The sequence below is a fragment of the Chroicocephalus ridibundus genome, chromosome 5, assembly GCF_963924245.1.
Source record: "Chroicocephalus ridibundus chromosome 5, bChrRid1.1, whole genome shotgun sequence".
Taxonomy (NCBI): Eukaryota; Metazoa; Chordata; class Aves; order Charadriiformes; family Laridae; genus Chroicocephalus; species Chroicocephalus ridibundus.
In genome coordinates this window covers 48493361-48516336 of record NC_086288.1, presented here as the reverse complement: position 1 = coordinate 48516336, position 22976 = coordinate 48493361, and the positions used below count along the sequence as shown (strand labels likewise).

At 44.0% G+C, this 22976-nt stretch overlaps 2 protein-coding genes across 4 annotated transcripts in view; one reads left to right on the top strand and one right to left on the bottom strand.

Annotated features, from left to right (window-relative positions):
- LOC134516595 (charged multivesicular body protein 3) overlaps positions 1 to 1821 on the bottom strand; it is a 37992-nt gene extending 36171 nt beyond the window's left edge. Inside the window, exon 1 of one of the 3 annotated variants that reach the window (XM_063336949.1) lies at positions 1406 to 1821. In XM_063336949.1, the coding sequence (XP_063193019.1) occupies positions 1406 to 1631 (226 nt within the window). In that variant the 5' untranslated portion in view covers positions 1632 to 1821. Of the gene's footprint in view, positions 1 to 343; positions 585 to 1405 lie in introns of those variants that run through there. The other 2 variants (XM_063336952.1, XM_063336948.1) reach the window with 2 other exon arrangements.
- Positions 1822 to 7334: 5513 nt separating this feature from the next.
- Positions 7335 to 22976, top strand: part of RMND5A (required for meiotic nuclear division 5 homolog A) — a 28467-nt gene continuing 12825 nt past the window's right edge. The window contains exons 1-4 of the mRNA XM_063336144.1: positions 7335 to 7650; positions 12228 to 12370; positions 19471 to 19605; positions 19778 to 19878. Coding sequence (XP_063192214.1) covers positions 7509 to 7650; positions 12228 to 12370; positions 19471 to 19605; positions 19778 to 19878 — 521 coding nt within the window. The 5' untranslated portion in view covers positions 7335 to 7508. The remainder of the gene's footprint in view (positions 7651 to 12227; positions 12371 to 19470; positions 19606 to 19777; positions 19879 to 22976) is intronic.

The following is a 22976-nucleotide window of genomic DNA, read 5'->3' as shown; positions in this document are numbered from 1 at the left end:
GGGGGGGGGGGGAAGGACAAAAAAACCCAGGAAAAACACCTTCTGGTATAAGAAGTGTTTCTATGACATTTGAAGAAGTTGGTTAATACAGTTTGTTTGGAGTTAAAACACTTCCCTGCAGCATTTGCAACCCAAACATCATGACATCATGAAAGTACCTGACAGCCAAGGAGTGAAAGTGATTGGAAACAAAACTGAAATCGCCTAATGCTTTTTACTGTTGGAGCAGCAAAGCGAATAAACATAAATAAACAATGAACAATAAAAGCAAATTAGATTTAAATGCCCAGCATTAATATCAATTATTTAAAAGAGTTAGCATTTTTAAGGTTATGACACTCACTATATTCATCCAAATCCTCCTCTTTTTCTGTCCAGGCATTTGAAGCCCACACTGCCCATCCCGATGGCTGGGATTTCTCTCTCAGCAGCCCTTCGATCACCGATTTACACGCAGCCACTCACATTTTCCTGCTTGGCGAGCACCACAGCTATTACATCAGCCCCATCTCCCAGTCCCTGGGGCCAGCTCCCTCCGACCGCCCCAGGCCACCATCCTTACTGTCAACACACTTCCACCATTCCTTACATCTCCACTGCTCTTCGCTGTTCATCGCTCCCCCCCGCCAAAAAAAAAATATTCTACCCCTTTCACCTGGTCTTCCCTACTTCTGAAACGCCTCCCTCCCTTTTTCCAAGCTGTTTTTGGTATGTAGGATCTACTTCTGGCTCCTCCCGTATAAAACCACCGTGCCCCTCGGTACTGATCCCTCCTGCTCCTCAGCTATAAAATCACTGCTTCCCTCAGTTATTAAATCACTGCTTCCCTCTGCGCCCATCCAGATCGCAGTAACTGTAAGAAAACCAGCAAATGGGTAGGGAGAGGAATACACGGGAAAAGCTGGCCGCAGCTGTACACACTAACCCACTGCTCATGTATTTGGATTCTTTCCTCCTCCCTTTTGGCGGCCGACGACGTTCGCCCTCGCCCGTGCGGCCGCCGCCTCGCCACCCCGACCCCGGGGGCCCGCAGCAGCCCGGCGGAACCCACCGGGAAGAGCCATTTCTGGGTGACCCGTCTAACCGAGGCCTTCCCTCCGCGCAGCCTCTTCGGGCTGAAAACGCCGCGGAGGTTTTTCACGTCACCATCCCCGAGCTTCCCCCCTGCCTTCCTCCATTTAACCGCTCCGGCGTCTGGGTCCTTGGGGGGGGACACCGGCTCGCTCCCCAAATTCACCCCGCGAAGGCGCTGGCCCGCCAGCGTGGGAAGCGGCGCCCCGGGTCTCCATCCCAAGGGCGGCGGGAGCCCACGCAGGGGTCACCGGGGATCCACCTCCCCACGCGGGGGTGGCGGGGGACCGACCTCCCTCCCCACCGGGAGGGTCGCCGGGGATGCTCGGCGTACCTGACTTCTCCACCAGCTCCCGCACATCCTTCTTCTCGGGCAGCCCCGAGTGCCCCAGCCCCCGGCACTCCAGGATGGTCCGCAGCTTCCTGAAGCTCAGGGCCACCGGGTCCACCAGCTGCGTGGCGAGGAAGCCGCTCTCGTACCACGCCACGGCCTCGAACACCCTGGCCAGGACGAAGAGCGCCAGGAAGTAGAGCAGCAAACAGCACAGCTTCACCCACATCTTCCCGCCGGGGGCTGCCCGCCGAGGGGCCGGGGAGAGCCGCGCCGGAGGCCGGGCTGCCGCGGGGCGGGGCGGCCAGCGGGAAGGGAAGGGAACCGGGGGGGGGGACGGGACTGTCAGCGCCGCGGGGCCGCGGCCCCCCCGCCTCCTCCCTCCCGCCGCTGTCCCCGCCCCGGCGGAGCCGCGGCGGCCGCCGGCGGAGACATAACAAGTGACGTGGGCGGGCGGGGCCGGGAGAACGGAGACGGGGAGGAAGAACGGAGGGGGGGCCCGGCGCTGCCCCGCCGACCGGCACCGCCTCCCCCCCCCCCAACAACCCCCCCAGCCGGCGGTGATTCAGCACCTCGTCCCGACCCCGCATCACCGGGCTGGGGGGGGGTCCCTGGTCCCTGCCCCGGGGGGGTGTCCCTGCCCCCGGGATCAACTTTGGACCCTGCACTTGCCGGGGAAAAAAAATAAAATTTATATATCTAAAAAAAAAAATATATATATATACATTTATACCTCGGGTATGAGTTACCAGGGCGAACCGAACCCCCGATCAACGTCTTTTCCTGAGAAGAAAAATGTTTACCCATGGGGAACACAGTGGCGGTGTTTGGGCAGCACTGACAGGCTCCATGGACGCGCTGCGCTGGGTGTAGGGATGATCCCTTCGCTCCCCATTCCCAGCCACCAGCGCTGCTCCCAGCCCTTCCCTCCCGCTAACGCCAACAATAAAGTGAAATCCCTGGGACTCTGCAGTTTTGGGTTGGCACTTGAGCACCTGGAGCTCGTCGTGCTAAACTGAGGGTAAAAGGCAACCAACCAGCCAGCGGCACCGAGACTTCTGACAAAGGGTGAAATTGGGGCTGTTCTTCCCATGGGAAGCGTTTGGGGATCCATCGGGGATCCTCATTTCAGCGGATCCACAACTAATCACCCCAGGCTATACAAGAAGCATTAGGCTGTAAAGACGCGATTGTAATCTGCTGCAAAAAACATACTAAACCCCCAAGCTTCGTCTTTGAGACGAAGGCTCTCCTCTGAAGGAAACTTCAACATGTCTTCTGTATGTTTAGTTATTTTAAGAATCCATAATTTGCATGAAAATTGCCAACTCATCCAGATGTGCGCAAAAATAGCACAGCTTAATTTTAAAAACACTTCACAACCCCCCAGAGTGTACACGCTGAAGGAATTCTGTACTATCGAATTTCAAAAAGACACATTAAGATTGACCTGTAGAAAGTATTTAAATGGCTGTGCTCCTCACAGCCTTTAAAACACATCTACAGGGTTCTCAGCATGCTGATATGATTTAAAAAGGGAAAAAAACCCACAACCCAGGTCCAAGCACGTTTTGTCACTCAGCTGCCACGGCCCCTTCAAGAGGAACAATCATGACACTTTTCTTCGGCAATGGGCTCTTTTCATTTCTTGAAAAGGGACAAGCAGAGGGATTGCAGAAGTAGCTGCTCACCAACGAAGCCCTTACGGGCTGGTAAACGTTGTGCCTTACACTGGGAGCTGTATAAACCTTTATCTTTCAGAATTTTTATGTGGTAAAGATGGGAGGTGGCCTGCAAAACCCAGCTGTGCTGATGCAGCTGGATTAAATACGAAGGGATCCCAGCAGCTCAGCTGGGTTTGCAGCGAGCCTCGGGTGGGATGCCCGGCTGGGACAGAACGTACCAGGGCCACAGTGCGGCGAAGGGGCCTGTGGGAGACCAGGAGCTGCTGCTCTCTCCTCGGCTTTCCAGTTCGGAAAACTCCCCCTCCAACAGAGCCAGGGCCCATCTCCCTAATGAGAAGTGGCAAAGTATCATCAATAAGATGAATCCTTTCCCCTTGGCCAAAAACGAGAGTGGCTTTGTTACTGCAGCTGGCAGAGCCAAGGGGCTCTCAATAAAACACACACTTAATGTCACCTGTCACGAGGGCCAGCGGCAGGTTTCCCCCAAGCCCCGAAAACACACCCCAGGATCACAGTTCTTTTTCAAAAGGTTGGTGAAGGCCCATTTCGTTTGTCACACGTACAAGAAGTTGCCTGATATCTTTACCTTTTATTTCAAGTGAGCAGCTGGAGTGTATGTGAAGCGATGGGTGAGAGGAAGAGATGGGAGTTAGGTGTTTGAAGAGGAACCTCGTATATTTACCTTTAGTTAGAAAACATGTCCTTGGGGTTCTTTTTTGTTGGTTGGTTTGGTTTTAATGGGCGCCACAGACCCCGCTCCACTCGATCCCCATGTTTCTCCCCTGTAACTCATTTGGGGATGCCCTCGCCTCCTCCGGCAGGAAAGCACCTAGCAACAATTACGCTTCTACGCTCACAGCTAAACTATTTGCAACACCAACTGCTGGGGAGGCTGTCACCAATATGTCATTTCCTAATGCTCATGGGCTGAGTTAAATCAATTCCTAGCATTCCCCAGTGGTAACTGATGACGAGTTCCCTGCAGAGACAAAGCTAATCATCTGCCAAAACTCAAAACCCTGGAGTTGTTTCAAGAAAAAAACGATGTTTCAAACCACTACTCGAAAAACCCCACAACAACTAAAAGCAAAGCAGCTTCCAACGCAGAGGCACCCAGGGAACGAGACGGGGCAGGGGCGGAGCTGCACGTGAAGAGAAGGGATGGGTACGACCAAGAACTGCAGGTCATGAGTTGACCTAAACCAATTCGGTTCCTCCCCCGGGCCCTCTGGTCCTCTCTTTCCTCCCTACCTTTACATCCCTGACTTACTAAGCTGCCCCTTCCAGAAAACGTTATATTTTTTAGATACAGACATCATTTGCTGGTTTCCAGTTGCAACTCAGAGTGCCTTTGATGAAGGCAAAAGAATTTTTCTCAAAAAAGAATTTTTCAAATTCAAAGAATTTTTCAGGGAGTTTTAATTATCTGGAAAATTTACATATCTTAACCGTCAATTAAAATATATTTGGGCTGAAGACAAAGACGACACACGTTGACATTTTTAAAGACCTCTACCTAATTAACAACATTAAACAGTCATCAGACAGTCAGTCCTGTGCTCATAGAGCAAATATTACAAATGTGAAGAGAATGAAGATCAGAAATTCCACCTTTAAACAAAAACCTGAAGCAGGGATCTGCTTTTACACAATTTTGGCAGCAAAAAATATTTTACTATGATTTATAAGAGAACAGGACCAAATCTTGAGAACCGGGACAGCCATCTTTTCTTGTCAGACAGCCAAACCTGCAGTCGCCACTGCCCGTTGATAAATGGCAAGGATTCCCTCTCCTCCCTCATCCTCTCCTAGGAGCAGTTGCTGACTGTGCAGCCTGGGAATAAGGACAATAATCCACTTTCCAGACTTCTACGGGGAACATTAAGAAAAGTTTTGCCATTCTGAAGGCCGTAAAAAAGAGGATTGAAAAATCTTAATTCAATCCCTTATTATCATACCCATGGACAGTTTTAATATTGCCATACATCAAGATAAATTTCAGCGAACTACTATTTAAACTATCTGAAACCCAGTTTTCCTAAGAGTCAGCCAACTCTGTAAATACAGTTGCTCGGAGTTCACTAACAAAGAGTCTCTTGATGTACTTTTAAAGCAATATAGGTGCATCTCGACACATTTTTATGTGTGGTATGAAACTGTGACTACTTGTCATTACCTGATATTTATTAAATAAACCAACAAGACTGTATGAGAGTCTCGAAGCAACATGACAGCATCCCAGACATTATTTTGTTGTATGTAGAGGACTTTTAAATCAGATGTTTCCTACTATCTACAAGTGGCCAAACAGAAGTAGATTTAATATGTAGGTGTTACTCTGCAATACAACAGCCAGTATTTGACACCTCAGCTAAAGCACTGGCTATTTGGGTGAGGCAATCCTGAAGTGATCCAGTAGTGATTCAGACAGTAATTCAGGTTGGACAGGAGCTCAGGAGATTCTGAAGTCCAACCTCCTCCTCAGCGCAGGGTCAGCTGCGACACCAGAGCAGGTTGCTCAGGGCTTTATGCAGTCTAGAGTTTTACCAGTTCTATCTGATAGTCACCCCTTCCTCTCCTGTGGCAATTTTCCTTGCCTACGAACATGCAGTGGTCAACAGCACAGAAATGTACATCAGTCGAGGCCAAAGCAACTTACAGGAGCAGAATACATTAATTAAAGCTTGAAATATAAGACACTATTTTCCTAGGCAATTGCTTTTGCATTTTTGTTTTTTTTTTTTGTAACAGTGAAAAAACTATTTATTGCGCCTTGGAGAAGATAGACTCTGTTTAATGACAAAAAAAAATATAAATCAGGAGACCTTGCTTGAATGTGCTAAGAGATGATAAAGGAGATCACAGTGGTAAATAACAAATTAAAACCAGTGTGCTAATGACATAAGAAATAAGAAGATATTTGAGTGTCTTTAAATATCATCTATGATTACGTAAAGAGCAAGAATACAAATAAAAGCAGAAATCGGAGCCTAAATCTGAGAGAATGACAGTGATCTGTAAGCATCTACACAAGTCACGTATTCTTCTGAGAATACAGATTTCTTTATTTGCTTGTCCTGTTCCAGCAGTGTGGGCACAGATGAAGCAACATTGTCCCAGACTCAGACCAAATGCTGGTTCTGCAGTCAACTTTGCCCAAGTCTCTTAGGAGCTTTAGTTGTACTGTGCTACAGAAAACAGAGTCATATCTGGCTTGTGCTACTGCTTCCAAATACTGAAGCTGGAATGAGTGTGTTAAGCAAGTGGCATTCAATCTGAGGCATTTATTTCAAGCACGTTTTTACAAGACACTTTACAGTGAGATGCATGACTTCAGTCTGTCAGTCAACATAAAACTCAAGAGGAAGTTTACTGACCATGGTGACAACCTAATGACAGACTAAATGTTCTGTTTCCGGCACGCCAGGCTTCTTAATGCAGCTCTGACTGTTAAAAGCCGGTATGTACTTGTGAGATGTATGGGGCGGCTGTGAGATGCGTTCCCCCCAGCCTGACTGGAAGCGAACCCCCTTCTGCCCCTGGTGCCACACTACTGCGCTGAGCCGCCTCGCCGCGCTTCCCCGCCGCCCGGGGGTTTACCTCAGCACTGACACTACACCCACCCACCTCGGCCCTAGCGCAGGCTTCGGCCTGCCGCCTCCCAGCTGCTGCGCGCCGACAGACGCCGGCCCAAGGGGTCGCGCAGCCCGGCCCTGAGAGCGAGAAGAGCCGTCCGGCCCTCCGAGGCCTCCTGCGGGGCCGCGGAGCCAGCGGGAGCCGCCAGGCCCAGCCCCGCTGCCTCCCCGGGCGCCCTCACCGGCCTCCGCGTCGCCATGGCAACAGCGCCCCCCCACCTCAGGACCCCCTCCTTTAGTTGCCTACCTTCCTGCCTGAGCCGTAACACCTCAAGGATCCCCCTCTCCCCAGGCTGATCTCCCCACCCCCCGCCCCACGGGCCCCCTAACCGAAAAGCCTAAAGCCCAGCACCGCCCGGAACCTCGGAGGCCACCCTCGGACGGCGGGGCACCGGCAGTAGTAACCCCGATCCCCCCGACCCCGGCCTCGTCCCACCGGCAGGCAAGGGCTACCCGCCGCGCTGCCTGAGCAATAATCGCTGCCCCTCCCCTCGCGGCCTGCGTGCAGGTCCTCGGCCAAGGTGTCCGTGGCGCTGCCAGTACTCAGCGCCGCTGAGGTCCCCGCCTGTCCACCGTGCTGCCTGCGCACAAGTGCGGCAGCCTGAGGAGACGGGGAAGTTGGGACCGAGCGGCGCTCCGGGCCGTGCCGGGCTGGGCCGCGCCGGCGGGACGGTGCTGGCGGAGGGCGGTGAGGGTGGGGCGGGCGGCGAGGGGGGCCCGGGTGGAGAGGGGGGCCCGGTGGCGGCGGCGGTGGCGGCGGAGGAGCGCGGCCCGGCGCCGGCCGCTATGGACCAGTGCGTGACGGTGGAGCGGGAGCTGGAGAAGGTGCTGCAGAAGTTCTCGGGCTACGGGCAGCTCTGCGAGCGCAGCCTGGAAGAGCTCATCCAGTACGCGGGCGGGCTGCGCCGGGAGATCCTCCAGACAGAGAGTACGTGGAGACACCCTCCTCCCTCCCCTGCCCTTTTTCCCCCTACCCCACGTCCTCCACCCACTACCCTTTCCCCGGGGAGACGGGGCCCGGCTCCTTCCTCCGGGGTTAAAAGGCCCAAAACTTTGGGCCTTCGTGGGCTGTGGGACGCCTCCAGGGAGAACTCCCCCCTCCTCCAGCCTCGGGGCTGAGCAGAGCTCCCCGCTCCTGGGGGTTTCCCGACCCGCTTACGGCTGGCCCCGGGGAAGGTCTGCTGGGGGAGGTCTGAGCTGGAGGTCTCCCCCCCTCCCCTCACCCCCCCCAGCCCCTGGAGTCGGAGCTTTGTGTGCGTTTGCGGCAGGGAAAAGTTAAAGGTAGGAACAGGTATGGGCCCTCCTTGGCCTTGCCTGCCTTGGGTGCGCTGCTGAAGAGGAGCGTTGGTTCCTGGTCGGCGTGTCCATACCTCCCGCACCTTTGTGCGGGGTTGCAATGGGGTTAGTCCACCCCCGGGGAAATAAGCAGCAGAGCTGCCCTGTTCTCTTTTTTTCCCCCCCCTCTTACTTCTTTTCCTTTTTTCCCCTCTCCTAAGTCACTAAGTTGTTTTCTTTTGATGTGGCTAGGTTTGGAAGTGTTTGGGCAAAGCCACTCTTGAGCAGGAAGTAAACACGGCTTCCCAAGTCTTGTTTGTGTTTTAGAGCTGATGTTGCGCCCTTGCGCAGGCGGGCTAGATGGCCAAAGCGTTCTATAAACATGAGACATTTAAACCTTACGAAATCCCTGAGATGGAGGTAATGCAGTGTTTATTGATGGAGTGGGAGGGGATGGTGAGACAGCTGAAGTGATTTACCCAAGGCCATGCAGGAAGCGAGTGATGGCTGAAGGATTAAAAATGTGAACTCGCAGGCTCCTGAGCCCAAACTTGAAAACAAACTAACTGTGCTGTTTCACTGTTTTGCAGAATCTGATTTTGCTTGGTTCAGAGAAAAATGTGTTTGTTGCAGCCTTGTACAAATACAGGTGCAAAGCTCGCTTACAAGTGCGTATAATTCCAGGAACATAAACACAAGTGTATTAGAGCTGCTGTGTGTACACAGCAATTTCCATAGAGAGCAAACATGGAACTCCGGTTCTGAAGCATACATTTGGGATGAAATAATGTTTGGTCTTTTTTGGCATTGTTTTGAACTGTGTTTCAATAAATGTATTTTGTGCTCTTCGAAACAGCTTGGGCTTGTGCATTAAAGACAGTTGATAAAATATGTATCTTCACGAACTGAGATGCTGACCTTGCATGGAAAGCTGTGTGGCATGACCCTTATGCCTGTATTGATTTTCGTAGGACTCTGTGGGGCTGTAAAGATTAGTCTTTGAGAATCCTGTTGCAGGTCCAGAGCTTTTACTCCATGATAATATTAAAAGGTTCTAGTGTGTGGTTCCTTCAGGGTCCTTGTTAGGTTTTCTGTCCAGACTTGGATTAAGAGTTTTTGAGACTGTCCTGTGAAACCCTCTAGACGTGTTTTCAGCACTTACCAAATAAGTGGTGATGCTGTCCCAGCAGAGTGCATCCCAAATTCAGCTTTCTTTTAGTAAGTACTTGGTGCACTCTCAAACATCTGGGGACTCTGTTCAGTTTTGGGATCCGAGTGTAAGCTGGCTTTATAGGTGGCGAAACTCTTATTTTTTTCTTTAACGTGGTATTTATAACTTTCTAATAGGAACAGGTATTTGCAGCTTTTAGATACTGTATGCTGAATATTTTTGAAAAATGATGGAAGTAGAAGCAGCCAGAAATCTTAATGTGGAGCTCTGCAATTCAGGCGTATGAACTGCAGACATGTGCTTGTGTATATAATTTTGAAGGAAAAAGGGGAAGACCCTCGCTGCTGAAGAAGAAAGTAATGCTGTAGGACAAGATTGGAGAGCAAAGATACATGAAAAGGCTTTAAATAGGCAGTGGATATAAAAAGGAAGTGGGTGGAGAAAAAGAAACTGTTAGAAGCTGCTTCAACCTCTAAACTGGTTTTCTTTTTCCCTACTCATACAGTCTCTTAAAACTTCTGTTTTCATATTACAGCCTACGTACAGAGCAACCCTATGCTAAGGCCTGTGAATAGGAAGATGAAGTTTGTTTTTCTTCTCTCTTCCCCTAATATATCTCGCTTCCTGGAATAGCCAAGGCAGGATTGCATATTCTTGGATGGTATAAATGTGTCTGGCTGAGTAAACTTGGCTTTGGACTCTACTCTGTGCCTAGTGTCTGCTTGCTAATGTATTTTATTTTTTTTAAATTGTGGCTGTATGTACACAATACAGAAAGAAGCTGTCAGTCTGTAGTGTTCTGTGAACACTGAATTACTGGGAGGACTGTCTGCAGGCTTTCTTCTGCTGATTTATTAGAAGTAGCTCATAGTTTAATTAAAGCTGAAAGAAATGGGTAGAGGGGAAATCTTTTCTCTTATGGCTCTGTCTTTTCCTGCGTAGACATTTTCATTGTTACTGTAGTTGGTTTCTGCTACAGTGAGTGTTAGGGGCCAGGAATTCACTTACTTGCTTGGGGTAAAAGCTGTTACGCATGTAAGTTGTTCGGATTTTAGCTTAATGGCTTTTCTTGCAAAAAATGGCTATTAAGGGAGTGTATTTTAACCTTTCCATTTATTGGGGAATGAGTATTTCCATTTTGCTTGTTGCGTAATCTCTGACTGATCATTTTGTCTTGGCAAAAGTCATGAGACAGTTATTTAAGATCCTTCATGGGATTTTTAAATGTAGATCATAAAAATTAAATAGTAGCGGAAAAATAATGATTATTCTTGAAATAATTTTAGAAGGCGAACTTTATGTAATAGTTGAGTGAATTTTTTTTTTTTTAATTCAGGATGCATAGAGTCAAGTTTGTAAACATGCGCTGCAGAGACTATTTGAATCCTAGTACTCCTCGCGCATTCACTAGAAAAAATACTGAGCCCTATTAGCTGTTTGCCTGGGAGGTGATTGTTAGTTTCGTGGGACTGGAGGGAGGAGAAAAAGTTAAAGCTTTTTTTTATTTTCTTAAAAGCCTATGTCTGTTGCAAAAATGCTATTAAAGCTTCCTCAGTTGGGGCTGAACAGGAGCTATTTACTTTTCTAGAAATGAGGTAGTTTTAGTGTATAACAACAGAAGGTTGGAGAGAGTTAGGGTGCATAAAGGAAGGTATCTAGAATAAGTGGCTGGTAAATTATTACCTATCCCCTATGATTACAGCTTTTTTTTCTGGATTTTCTGTGCGCTCTCTGAGGCATATTGCTAAGGGGACGTTGTAAGAGTTACACTTTGTTCCGGTTCTCGTGTTGCCGGTCCTGCAGCAGCAGTTCGATGCGCCTGCATTTTGCTGTCCATGAAATACCAGAAACTGGACTCTAATGTGCTGCTGAAACCAAAGGCATTTTAAAATAATACAAAATGAGAAAGGAACAAACTTTATGACGTGGTTCCTTTTCAAATCTTTCTTCTGAAGAGATATTTTGGGGATTTTATTTTTTCACATGGAGGGTTTGGATCCGGAGTGTTAGGGAAGCATTTCTGGGCTGCTCTCCCACTTAAATTAGCTTTCCTGTGCCATTGAAGGCTGCTAAGTCTGTGTCCCTAAAGGGAAAATTCTTCATGTGGAATGAACTTTGAGGAAGGAGAGACCTTCAGAGGTAAGACTGAAAAAAAAAAAAAAAAAAAAAAAAAAAAAAAAAAAGAGCTTCTCCTTGTATTTTGAAATCAAAATCTGGAAGAAAGTACTGGAGTAAAGCACAAAAAATTTAAATATTTTCTGACTAAAGCTACTGAGTGGAGTTGAGGCATGAAGAGTGTAAACTGTTAAGTGCAGTGATGTGGTCAGGGGCTTGTAAAACTTTCATATTTATTATTTTGTCCACAGAATGGGTCACACAGCATTGCACCTGCTGGTTGGACATAATTTAAAAAATGTCACTGTTTTTAGTTTCTTTGTACAACAAGAAAGAGTGGATCTGATGTTCACAGTCAGGTCCTTTATGGGCTGTTTCTCATCCATTGAGGAGAACCGGAGACTGGTTGGCTGAACTATTTGGAGCCGTTTCTACAAGTCAGGAAGCAAAGGTTTCCCACTGCTCAAATGCAAACGGAATCTGATATAGGTGACTAGCTTGCAGGGCAAGTGTAAATTGGGCCTTAATAAATCCAAGTTTTGCTTGCGCCTTGTTGAAGTTAAACATGATGTTCTGACATATCTTCATGAAACAGTCTAAAAGAAAACTGATCCTGTTCAGTAGCTTCCTATGATATCCTGTGAGATTTCTGGATTGGGGCATCTCTGAGATGTGTTTATTAATCTACTGTGGCTGAGACACATGAGAACTTTAATTTTTTATACTGTTGCACTTGTTCAATTTTATTGTGCAGCCAACTGGATTCCTAATTCCATGGATGAGCCGTGTCCTGTACATCTTCCTTCATTTAAATTGATCTTTCTTTACACATACTCTCTAATTGCATTTCTTTCTTTTAATACCATTTGTTGTCATTATATGTTGTTGCATATTAAGAGATATGATTTGTAACAAAGTTAGTAATTTTCCTTTCTTTTGTCTAGATCAAGATGGAGACTTGTCAGGGACAATTTCACTTGTTATGACACAATGTTGTAAAAGAATAAAAGACACAGTTCAAAAACTGGCATCCGATCATAAAGACATTCACAGCAGCGTATCCCGAGTTGGAAAAGCCATTGATAAGGTATTTACATTGTGGTTTCATTGTATGGTCGCATATCTTCTGTCATGTGTACTCTACAAAATTTGGATTTATACTACAATTAATTTTAATTAAATCTTCCTGTCAACTACAGAAGCATAGGCTTGGGGCAGAAGCAGGACAGTAGGGTGTACGGTACTTGCTTTCAGAACTTGTGTACAGAGTACTCCTCCTTGAGCAGCTCAAATCTCTTAATTTCTGAGAGAACATGCTTTATAAATATTACTAGACTTAGTAATAGTGTGTGTTATGTCAGTTTAGCAAGATGTTTGCTTCAATATCAGACTCAATAAGAAATAGTGGGTTTTTTATATATGTTGCATTTCTATTTAATTGTCAGTAGCGAATAACGCAAAAGTGGCATTCTGTTCTAGAAGGCAGCTTAAAAACTGAGAGAAATTTTTAAGAAAGACACTTTGTACGTATTTTAGGTGTGTTGTCAGTTCTTAGGGCTCAATTTTGTAACATACGATGTTCTTAATGTGAGAAGAGTAGATTCAACTTCTCATAGTATCTGTGTCTATGCCATAACAAATAATAAGGTAGGGCAGCTTATCTTTGAAGTTTTGCATACGGGACAGTCTTGTATGAATTCTAGGTTCAAGAATAACTGGGATCTGAATATACTTTTGTAGGTAGATATTAACAATTCTTTAAAATTATACTAAAACTCTGTTTTTGTAGTAAGTGGTGCTGTATGTATACTTTCAGGCCATGCTTTTCTCTGTGTTCTTCTGTATAAAGTAGTTCTGTGTACAAGGAGTCTTGTACTTTTTTGGACGTTCTTATGTGATAGTTTCGTATCAGAACATACTTACGTTGATAGGGCCTGAACATTTGGTTTGAGGTGGACCTTATAATTTTACTAAGGAAGATTCTAGTAAATGAGTCTTTTCATCTGGACAAAGACATTAGCAGCATTACAGAATGCTCATTCATCCTTTGGGAATTGCATTTAAACTTTGTTAGTAACAGTAATCTGTTAAAGCATAATTTAATAGTAGTGCGATGAAGAGACAAAGTACATAATGCTGTGTTATTGGGCAGAATGTCTGTGCAACTGTTGTATTTTTGCTTATATCTCTGACTGACCATCATGGAGAGCTCAAAGTTTGTACTAATAGCTTTAATCCAAGCATCACTGTTATCCAAAGCTTAAGGACGCATCTGTCTCTAATCCTTGCTGCTGTATCTAAACCAATTAACTAGAGTAAAATTCTATCCTTATTACTGGCTTGAAGCCTGAAAGAAATCTATGTAATCTTGTCCTAAGTTTGAAACTTTCGTGTTCTACTTTAGAAGTGGACTTTGTACGAGTAAGCTTTCAGGTTTGTCTAGACCTCTTTCATTTAAATACTCTGAGGCAGAGCAGCCCTAGATCATATATAGAAGGTGTGAATATTCAATGGAAATCGGTGACAGTATTTCTTAGAAACCAAAGAAAGCAACACTTGCAAGCCTAATAAAGTTTAGGCTTGAGTCTAATGCCCAAATAGCTGTTTCAGTTCTCCTGTGCATAGTTTTTCCAGTGCTGTTTTAAGTTTATTTAGTATTTTTATTTGAAGAAGAATAGCTGGAAATAAAAGCATTTTTTAAATTTCACGTGTGTGGTTTTGTAAAATAGTAGAAAGGATACCAATAATCTGCTCTGTGCCTGTTGAGTGTCAGAAAGGTTGTTTCAGTGAGGTGTTCAAAAGTGAGCTCAACTTGCTGTATTCAGTGTGCTTGTTCCTCTGGATTTTCAATCTTGCTTAGCGTCTGTGGTGTTTATATCAAAACAGTGGGAACCGCATGAGCCCCCAGTTCTGCTTGTGACTAAGGACATATTTTTATGAAGTTCAGAGCATCAGTTAGGATTGTCTCCTTAAATATGAACTTTGTTTCGCTTTTTTTAATGCAAGTAGTATGAATTTTATTAGTTTTCCCTGATTGTAACATCTTAATGGAACTACTTTAAAACGTACCCTGAAGTCTTGGCCTGTTTGTCAGATGAATATGTGTAATGTTTAAATCCAGGTGGAACTTAATGTTACCCTGGATGGTGATATTTGAAGGAAATCTTCAGTAGGTACTTAATGCAATTTCCCTGTCCTGCTGGAAAATATGCTTGAAACCTACCAGAAAAGTCTTCGTTGGCATCCGAGTTCCATAACCTATTGAAACTGCCCTTCCCCCATTTCTTCCCCATAATATACTTAAGCTTAAACCAATAGAAGTAATTAAGCGTAATTGATGTAATGAATTGATTCTCGGCACATTCTGGGCAAAATACTACTGCTTCCTAAATAAAATGCTTGTTAGAATTTAAAGAAGCACAGCCCTTGCCTTGGTTCACGAGATTTGAGTTTTATTTCTGACACATATAAATCCTCATTCTAGCGTTTTTCCTAATTTATTTTATAGACAGATTGACACCGCTGGAACACTGCTTATGGTCTTCCTAGCTCTATATGCTCAGGCTCAGATAAATGTAACTCATTATTTTATTGTCTTATTTGAGATTGGGAAACATGCTAATGCTGGTACCAATTTTATGTGACGCATCCAAATGACAGCTGTTGTTACGTGTAGAATCAACAAACTTCCTACTTAACAAGCTTTGATTTTGAAATAGCTTGTTGTATTATCTGCTTATGGCAAATTTCAGGGTAAATTTCTTTTTTCCAGGGTTGAGACAGGTTTATACCTATACGTAAAGTTTATTCTGGTCGTTTTTTAAGTTAGTTTTGTCATTGCTTATGAACTTGGATGGGACCTAGATTTGTCTGCCTGCAGAGTTCACTCTGAGAGCAGAAGCTCCTAAACATTTGAAAAATTAAGTTCAAATTTGGCATCAAATATGAAGCATGTTGAAGTCTGAAATGCTGGAACTTTGTGTGTTGCTTTTTTAGTTAGCAGCTCCTGGAAAGTTTACCTAATAAGCTAGAGCTTTTTGCATTGTAATTCTACATGGATTACATGCTTCTGGTCCATGAAGGGTTACCCTTTCTTCCAGAGCATTTTCTCCTTTGAAAGGAAATGTTTGCATCCAGTTTTTTCTTTATTGTACTAGCATTTGCTCTGCTTCCAGAACTAGTCATGTCACTGTTCAGCAAGTTGTTATCAGGTACCTCACTCATCAGTCTCCCTGTAAATCAGTCAATCTTCTGGAATGATTTGAATTCATCTCAAAGCATGTTTGATGTGGCTAGTAAATGTTTTCCCTCTAGCAGCAATCTGTCTTGAGTAGTGGCTAAATGCCTTCATTCAGGAAAGTAAGTGGAATAGATGGTAGCGCCTTCCATTTATTTTTTTTTTTTTCCCCCTGAATTTTAAGCCTGTTTTTAAAGGGTCAACATTTTAATCCATTCTTTGTTTTGGGAAAGCAAACTTTTACTAAAGTTAGTGTTTGTCGCTTGTAAAAACTTGTATACAAAAAACTTAAAACCCTTTACTGAACACCCTTTAATTCTGTTGCTGTGAAGAATATGGCTAGATAGCTACAGAGTCTTTGCAAGTCGAGCTTTATCTGTTGAACCAACAAACTGAACAGACGAGGCAAACAAATGTATTTTATTTGTATTTTGGGTCAGAATTTAGAAGAAGGAATGCACGCACAAAGTAATCTCAATGGAGAAACTGAGGAATAGAACTGTCCTTAATCATCATCCTTCTTCATATTGTGTTGTTACCAATAACATGGAAGGTTGTATGTTGGTTAAAATGGTCCATATTATATGTGTGTGCATCTTGAAATTCTTCTCACATTTTAGCAATTACCAGTAATGTACTTTACATTGTATCATTTATATATTTAGCACATAATATTCTACATTTTAGTCTTAGGCTTACTAGTTGGGCTCTTAAAAAAAGGCTTGTTTCTAGGGAATATTAACTGACGCTCTTCTAAGCTTAAAACCTGAAAAGCACAAAATAACCTTTCTGGAGTTTAACTTATGGAATTTATTTCAACTTTTGACATCTTGTTAAAGCCCACATGCTATCAGTTAGCATACTGCTAGCATTTAGAAAACAAAACTGAGAGATGTGTAGTCACCAGCATATCATGTGTGCGTGACAGTTAGGAAATGTGTAAGCCAAAGGCAAGCAGTAATTTGTTCTGACATGTGACAGTCACTCACTGTAATACACGTAGTCAGTTCTTGAAGCTCCTCAGGACCTGGAGGCGAAGCTGTGGAATCCTACATCCTATAATCCTATAACAGAGACCTCAGCAATAGTTTTAAAAAAATAAAGTTATTTCAGTAAGAACTTGGTCAAGACTGAGTTGATTGGAGAATGGGTGAGGGGGAGAAAAAAAAAATTGAGGTCCTCACATTTTATGATGTGACTTGAATCTACAGCACATCTAGGTTAATATGACTTACTGTTACCATCTTTTATGGGATTTAAATAGTCTAATTTATGATGGGGTTTTGAAAAGGTTCTCAAGGCTCATAGGTTTCTTGTTTCAGAACAAAATCAGGATTTTGTGAGGGAACTGAGGTAGGTGGCTCTCCAAGCAATGAGAAGGATGTGATGATGTTTAAGGCAGAAGTTCAGCTCTAATGGTTGGTAGCTGCCCGTAAGAATACAGTTTCTTCTTATGGGTTTATACATTCAGTAGGACTTGAAATTGCATGAAAAATAATATAGTCTATTACTGATGATTCCCCCCCGCCTCCCCTGAAACCTAAGTAGCAAAAGCAAGCTTGTGTGTTCTTGCTGTTGCCTCTAGTATTTCTGTAATGCATTCGTGACGGATTTATGTTACCTGCTGGTGGTGTTTGGACAGTGCTACCAGAATTGGCAATGGTGGAGAACCTTAAAGGCTTCAATGGATTGGCACAAATAAGAACAGTGTTATTTAGTCTTCAAGACGCTTAAGTTTTTTCAAGATACAGATTAAAGATGAGCAGCATGACAAGGAGCTTGCAGGTTGAGTGAAAACGTTGTTAAATGTGAGACTTAATCAATGGCAATAATTTAAATGCTCATCTTGCTCCACCATCTCTGAAAGATGAGACAATTTGCTAGCCTAAGGTTAATGTTTTTCTGAAAGTCTGCTAAGAGACCTGAAGGGAGCAGTGGTTTTGAAGCCACTCGTGCGGGGATGAGAAGGATGTCCCTTTCTCACAATGACACAGAGCAGCATCAGAGGAGATGTGGAGGTGGCTGATGAAGGAAACTCATAAGTGTCAAATAAAAGGAAGATGGATTGCGAAGCTGAGCAGAGTGCTTGCAGAAAGAATGAGAAGCTTTACAGATTTATGCTCCTGTGCCCCCTTTAGCTTCCCACTTGCCACTCAAGAGGTGGACATGCTCACTGTTGGTAAGGCTGTCTCTGAAGGGCTGATCCCCTCTGTATGGGAGGTTCCACCATGCATTTGCCTTTACTGTAGCTAATAGCTACACGCTACTCCGGTCCTCTCTAGCCAGCCTATAAAGGCAACAACAGTTTCAGTCTTTGAGGCTGACAATTGAATTGCAGTTAGATATTTAATAGCTCCTGAGGAAAAAGCAGTGAGGCATAACTGTGAATGGGAGACTTGTGCAAGGCAAAAGTGAGCCCTTGGTCTGAAGGTTTGAAGCTGCCATGATGTTCTCTACTTTTTTTATTTATTTTTTATTTATGAATCTCCTTCCAACTCAATTTAACTTCTGCAACAGGTCAATAGTAGACTCACGAATGCTTTTGGCAGTGTTGCTCTGCAAATGTCTGTTGCCTGGTGTGTGTTTTGACAAAACAACATATGACTCTTGGGGCTGGTACTGAAGGTCAGCGATGTTGTGTTCCCTGGTATGCAAAGTGCCAATCTAACATAAACCAACCTCACTTACTCGGGTTTGTTCTCAAGTTGGTTATCCAGCTTTGCGCTGGCAGACCTTACAGCAGGTCGGGTATTGGCTAACCTGCCGCTCCGGCATTGTGCTGGCTGATGGGGAACTGATAATTCGTGGTTGGCAGATAGCTTGTACCAACTTTGTGGTGTTTGCTCTGCCTGCTTTGACAGAAGTGTGAGTTTATGCTAGGTAGGTGTTCCCATATTGTGCAGGACTGTCGGTCATGACAGAGCTGCAGCTGAAGCACTGCTGTTTTCACCAAACTTCTGATTTCTGACATTCATTCCTGGAAGAGTGCTGTAGGTACTAGGCTGTCAGGTCAGGCAGCAAGCAATGCACTGACTTCTAGACCGGGTTTCTTTTGCAAGAGTTTTGTTATAGGCAATGGGTGAGGATTTTTATTCAAATTAATTTGCCTGCCCCGACCATAAAACATGTTAGCAGTTAAAATCCTGTTTTATATCTTGGGTTAGAATAAGTGTTGCTCTCCTGCTGCCAAGAGGCACAGTGCCAAGTGTTACTAAAGAGTCACTGTGACAATATTTTTACTTATGCCTGGAATATGTCCATAGGCCACTGGCCTAAAAATACACAGCAGTAGGATCATCAGGGTTAGATCTGTAAAAGATCTCTCACATCTTCAAAGCTCATCCTGTTGCTGGTATGTTGAGGTCCTCAGAGATTTGAATTTCATTGTCGTCTGGGAGTGGGAAGTGACATTTTCTTTTTTCAACATTGTCTACCCTTCCAGCTATGTAAAAAAAAAAAAAAAAAAAAAAAAAATCTTGAGTTAAAGCTTTAACTTCTAATTTGGTGCGCTATAGCGACAGTGATGCATTGATAACACTATTTTGATTTTGTGTAGGCGATTTTGTTTTCCGTTCTTGATGCATTTTCAGTTTTCACATATGGAAAAAGCCTTTTCTGCAGATACTTCCTTCAAAAATGCATCATGGTCTGGAAACCCCTTTATTAGTTCACTAGATTTGTAATTTGTTAGCTAGACTTGTAATTTGTTTGTGTAATTCCTTATAGTGGATAATATTCAGACTTCAAGCAAGCAAGCCAAAGGATTTCTTCTTTTGCACGCAGGAAATAACGAAGCAGCTGACAGATATATTTCACTTTGAACAGGAGGTAATTGAGGGCCAACTGAGTAATAGGCAGAAAGCATAAGGGTGGAGACATAGGTGCCCTGCGTAATTAAAGGAAAATGGTGATTTGTTCCGTTCTATTAACTGTTAATTTGTACGTTTCAGAATTTTGACTCTGACATCAGCAGCGTGGGGATAGATGGGTGCTGGCAGACTGACAGCCAGCGAATCCTCAACGAGGTGATGGTGGAGCACTTCTTCCGGCAGGGGATGTTGGATGTAGCTGAGGAACTTTGTCAGGTAATGATAAGTGTTGATGTTGAATGTTATCAACCATGGAAAATTATGCTTTGTGTTAGTGTACTTATTTGAATGTTAATGTTCCAGGTGAATATTTAAATTGTTAGGAACAACAGCATTTTAATCCCATGTTTTCTTATGCTTCAACTGAAAGCTGCCTTTGTTTTTTCAGGAATCTGGTCTGTCAATAGATCAAAGCCAAAAAGAACCATTTGTGGAGTTGAATCGAATATTGGAAGCATTAAAAGTTAGAGTTCTGAGACCTGCGTTAGAGTGAGTCTACTCAGGTTTTTTTTCCCTCCCCCCCCTTTTTTTTTTTTTAGTGCTTTTAACAAATCCTTAGTTTTTCACTTTAAATATTGTCTTTAGTAAATTTTGGTGTGTCTCCATTTGTCCTTTGAGAGGTCTAATTACTGAGTGAAGCCCTGCCGTCTGCTTCCCCTCTGTGTCCCTTTCCATGGGCAGTGCTTACCTAAGGGTCTCTTTCTTATGTTAAGGATCAACTTGAATAATTTCTGATGCTGATTTAAGGTTTGGGGAAGAAACATCACTTGGAGAGACAGTTGTCTGCTATGATGGTAGTTAGCCTTATAGTGAATCGTTAGTGAACCTTATTTTAAAAGATCCAATTCTGAAGAATACCAGGACTTATTAAAGGTGTTGGGTACCACCAGGTCTTTCAGCTTCACCAAGCCTTTGGGGTGAGCAGAGGGATCAAAGTTCTCACTTTTCTTCAAGTCACTTTCTCTTTCCAGAAAAGGGACCACAGGGTGGGAAGAGGGAGTGAAAGGTTAGGTGTGGACTTTGCAGGCGGCTGCTGCTGCGTAGGTGCCGATTAATAATGCTGGATGTGAGGTGTGTCCCTTTCCTTCACAGGAAACACCTCTGTGGTACTTGAGCTGGGAGCCTGAACTGACTGAGATCTGTTAATGAGATTTCTTTTGAATAAAACAATTCTTTTCATAGAAGTCAGTGGGTAATGCTGAACGCTCAGAGGAAAACCAAATCTGGGAATGTCTGAGGTCTAGCAACCGACCCTAGACCAGGATATTTTTTGGACCTTATTAGACTTTACAGCCATTAGGATGTAAGCTGATGCTAAAAGTGACAGTGAAGAGGGAAATGTAATGAAATGTCTTGTGGGCTACTGTTTTGGTTTCCAGTAGTGGGTAGGTAACTGTGCTGTACCATTTCAGAAGAGCTTTTATTTTAAAAACAAGAAAACCCCAAACAAACCCTCAGGCCATGTTTCTGGGTTTTTTGGTTGTTTTGGTTTTTTCTTTTAGGTTGCAAGAGCTTTGGTTAAGCCTAGATTGGTCTCAAAAGAAAAAAAAATAAAATAGCTTTGAAGTGATCTTTTAAAAGTAGAAACAATGAAACACAACAAATTAAAACTTTCTGTTTAATTCCAGAGCATAATTCATACATTTAAAATACCTTTTTTGCTTTATTCAATTGAATACATTTTCATATCAACAAAGTTTTCTCTTCCCTTTTAACATGATCCAACACGTGTATGTCAATTCAGAAGTCATTGGCATCTAAACTTTAAGTGCAGGGATACTCTGCTATTCAAACCATGGTGTTCATCAGCTAAATCCTGGATTATGCCTTTGGGCCATGCAAAGTTTGACCTAAATAGATGATCTTTGAATCTGTTTACACAGGTGGAAAGCTCGGGTGGTTTATTGCTATGGAATTGGCAAACTGAAGGGAAGGAACACTGAAATGCCTTATGTTACAACTGAAAAAGGATTTACTGTCAGCTACACTACTGTTTGAACTACAAGAAATACATAACGTAGCTGTTGCAAAGGATGCTCTGTGCAGAGCAATAAGTTGTTACATCCATTCACTTGAAGTCACTAAATTCATTTTGGCTCCAGTTAGCTAAGCCTTCCGCCGTACTCATTGATACTCAGTTGTATCTTGTAGTTCCTGTAATGTGTTAAATATTTTTCAAATGAAGGAGAAGGCATGGTCCTTCTTCAAAGGAATGCTTATTCCCAAGACAGCTGAATGGACAGAGAATAGGGTGTATTGTCAGCACAGTTTGTATGCTGGTCTCCCTCCCCCACCCTGTCTCGCTTCTGTTTATAATGTTTGTTCTGTTTAAACTCTAAAGTGCAAAAGCTATCTGCTTCTCTTTTCCTGCTGCTGGGCACAGAGAGTCCTTATTTATAGTGATGCTTATGTAAAAACCATGGTTGTTAGTGAGGGCAGTCAAAATGTGGCAGAACTATACAGTTTAGGAGGTAACCAATGCCTTAAATGCCCGTCTATTCCACAGAACTTCTGATGCTAGTGAATGTATTTTCCGTATTATTTCCCAGGAGATGTGGGTGTTCAGGAGTAGGGGTAGAAACCGCTCCTGAAGGATTGGCCTCTATGTGAGAGGAGCTTTGAGGGGTGGCATTGTGCTTTTTGGACAAAAAGCTAATAAATGGCTAAAATTGGCATCAGTAAATACAGCTTCAGAGGGGCACAAAAGCAGTCCCAAACCGGCCCGTTCTAGTGTTGGGCTGCTGACAGTGGTGTTGAAGCAGAAAGCAGGTGTTACACAAGGATAATGAATTACAGTATCGTGAACCAGGAGGAGGAGTATAGCAGGGTTTACCCAAGCAAAATTGTGGAAGGTTGGGATGAAAACAATAACCCGTCTCTCTGGCTCTGCCAGTGCTCTGCAGTTGGTGCTTGGCTTAACTCGGTGTTGGAAACGAAGCAAACATGGGTGGCTCCTGGTCACTGCTATCGAAAGGGAGTTGTCAGATTAATGACTTTGCGAAAAGACTTTCAAAGCCCTGCTGTGGTGATAGAGGGAAGTTAGTATTCATATCTGATTAACAAAAACACCACAACAAACCAGCACAAAACCCTAACTGTATTTTGTTTTTCAGATTTTCTTACTAATACAAATTGCAACACTAAAAAATACTACTACTTCAGAATTAAATTTAGTATAACTGGCCATAACACTTTTATCTTTTTGTGGGGTGTGCCACTTGACTTTGTAGATGCCCAGTCTGGCCTGAATCCAGAGCCATGTAATCTCTGTACCTCTGCGGGATCCCATTAATTTCCAGTGAGCATTTTTCATTGTAATTTGGTGATGGGGGAGCGAAATCCATCTGGGCAGATTCTGGCCCATCTGAGCCCAGGTGGATCTCCATGTGAAGGTCTGGTAGGGACTGACTTGCAGGTTCAAAGCTTTTCACTATAATCTCCTGGGTAAGAGATACTGTCTTCTCTTCTGTCTATAAAGCAGCAAGGTGCACAAGTCCTGGTATTTGCCTGGACCTTTGGGGTATGGTTTAAACTTAATTTAATCTTTGCTAGGCTTTGTGAAATTCATTTTAACTAAATCCTATGTG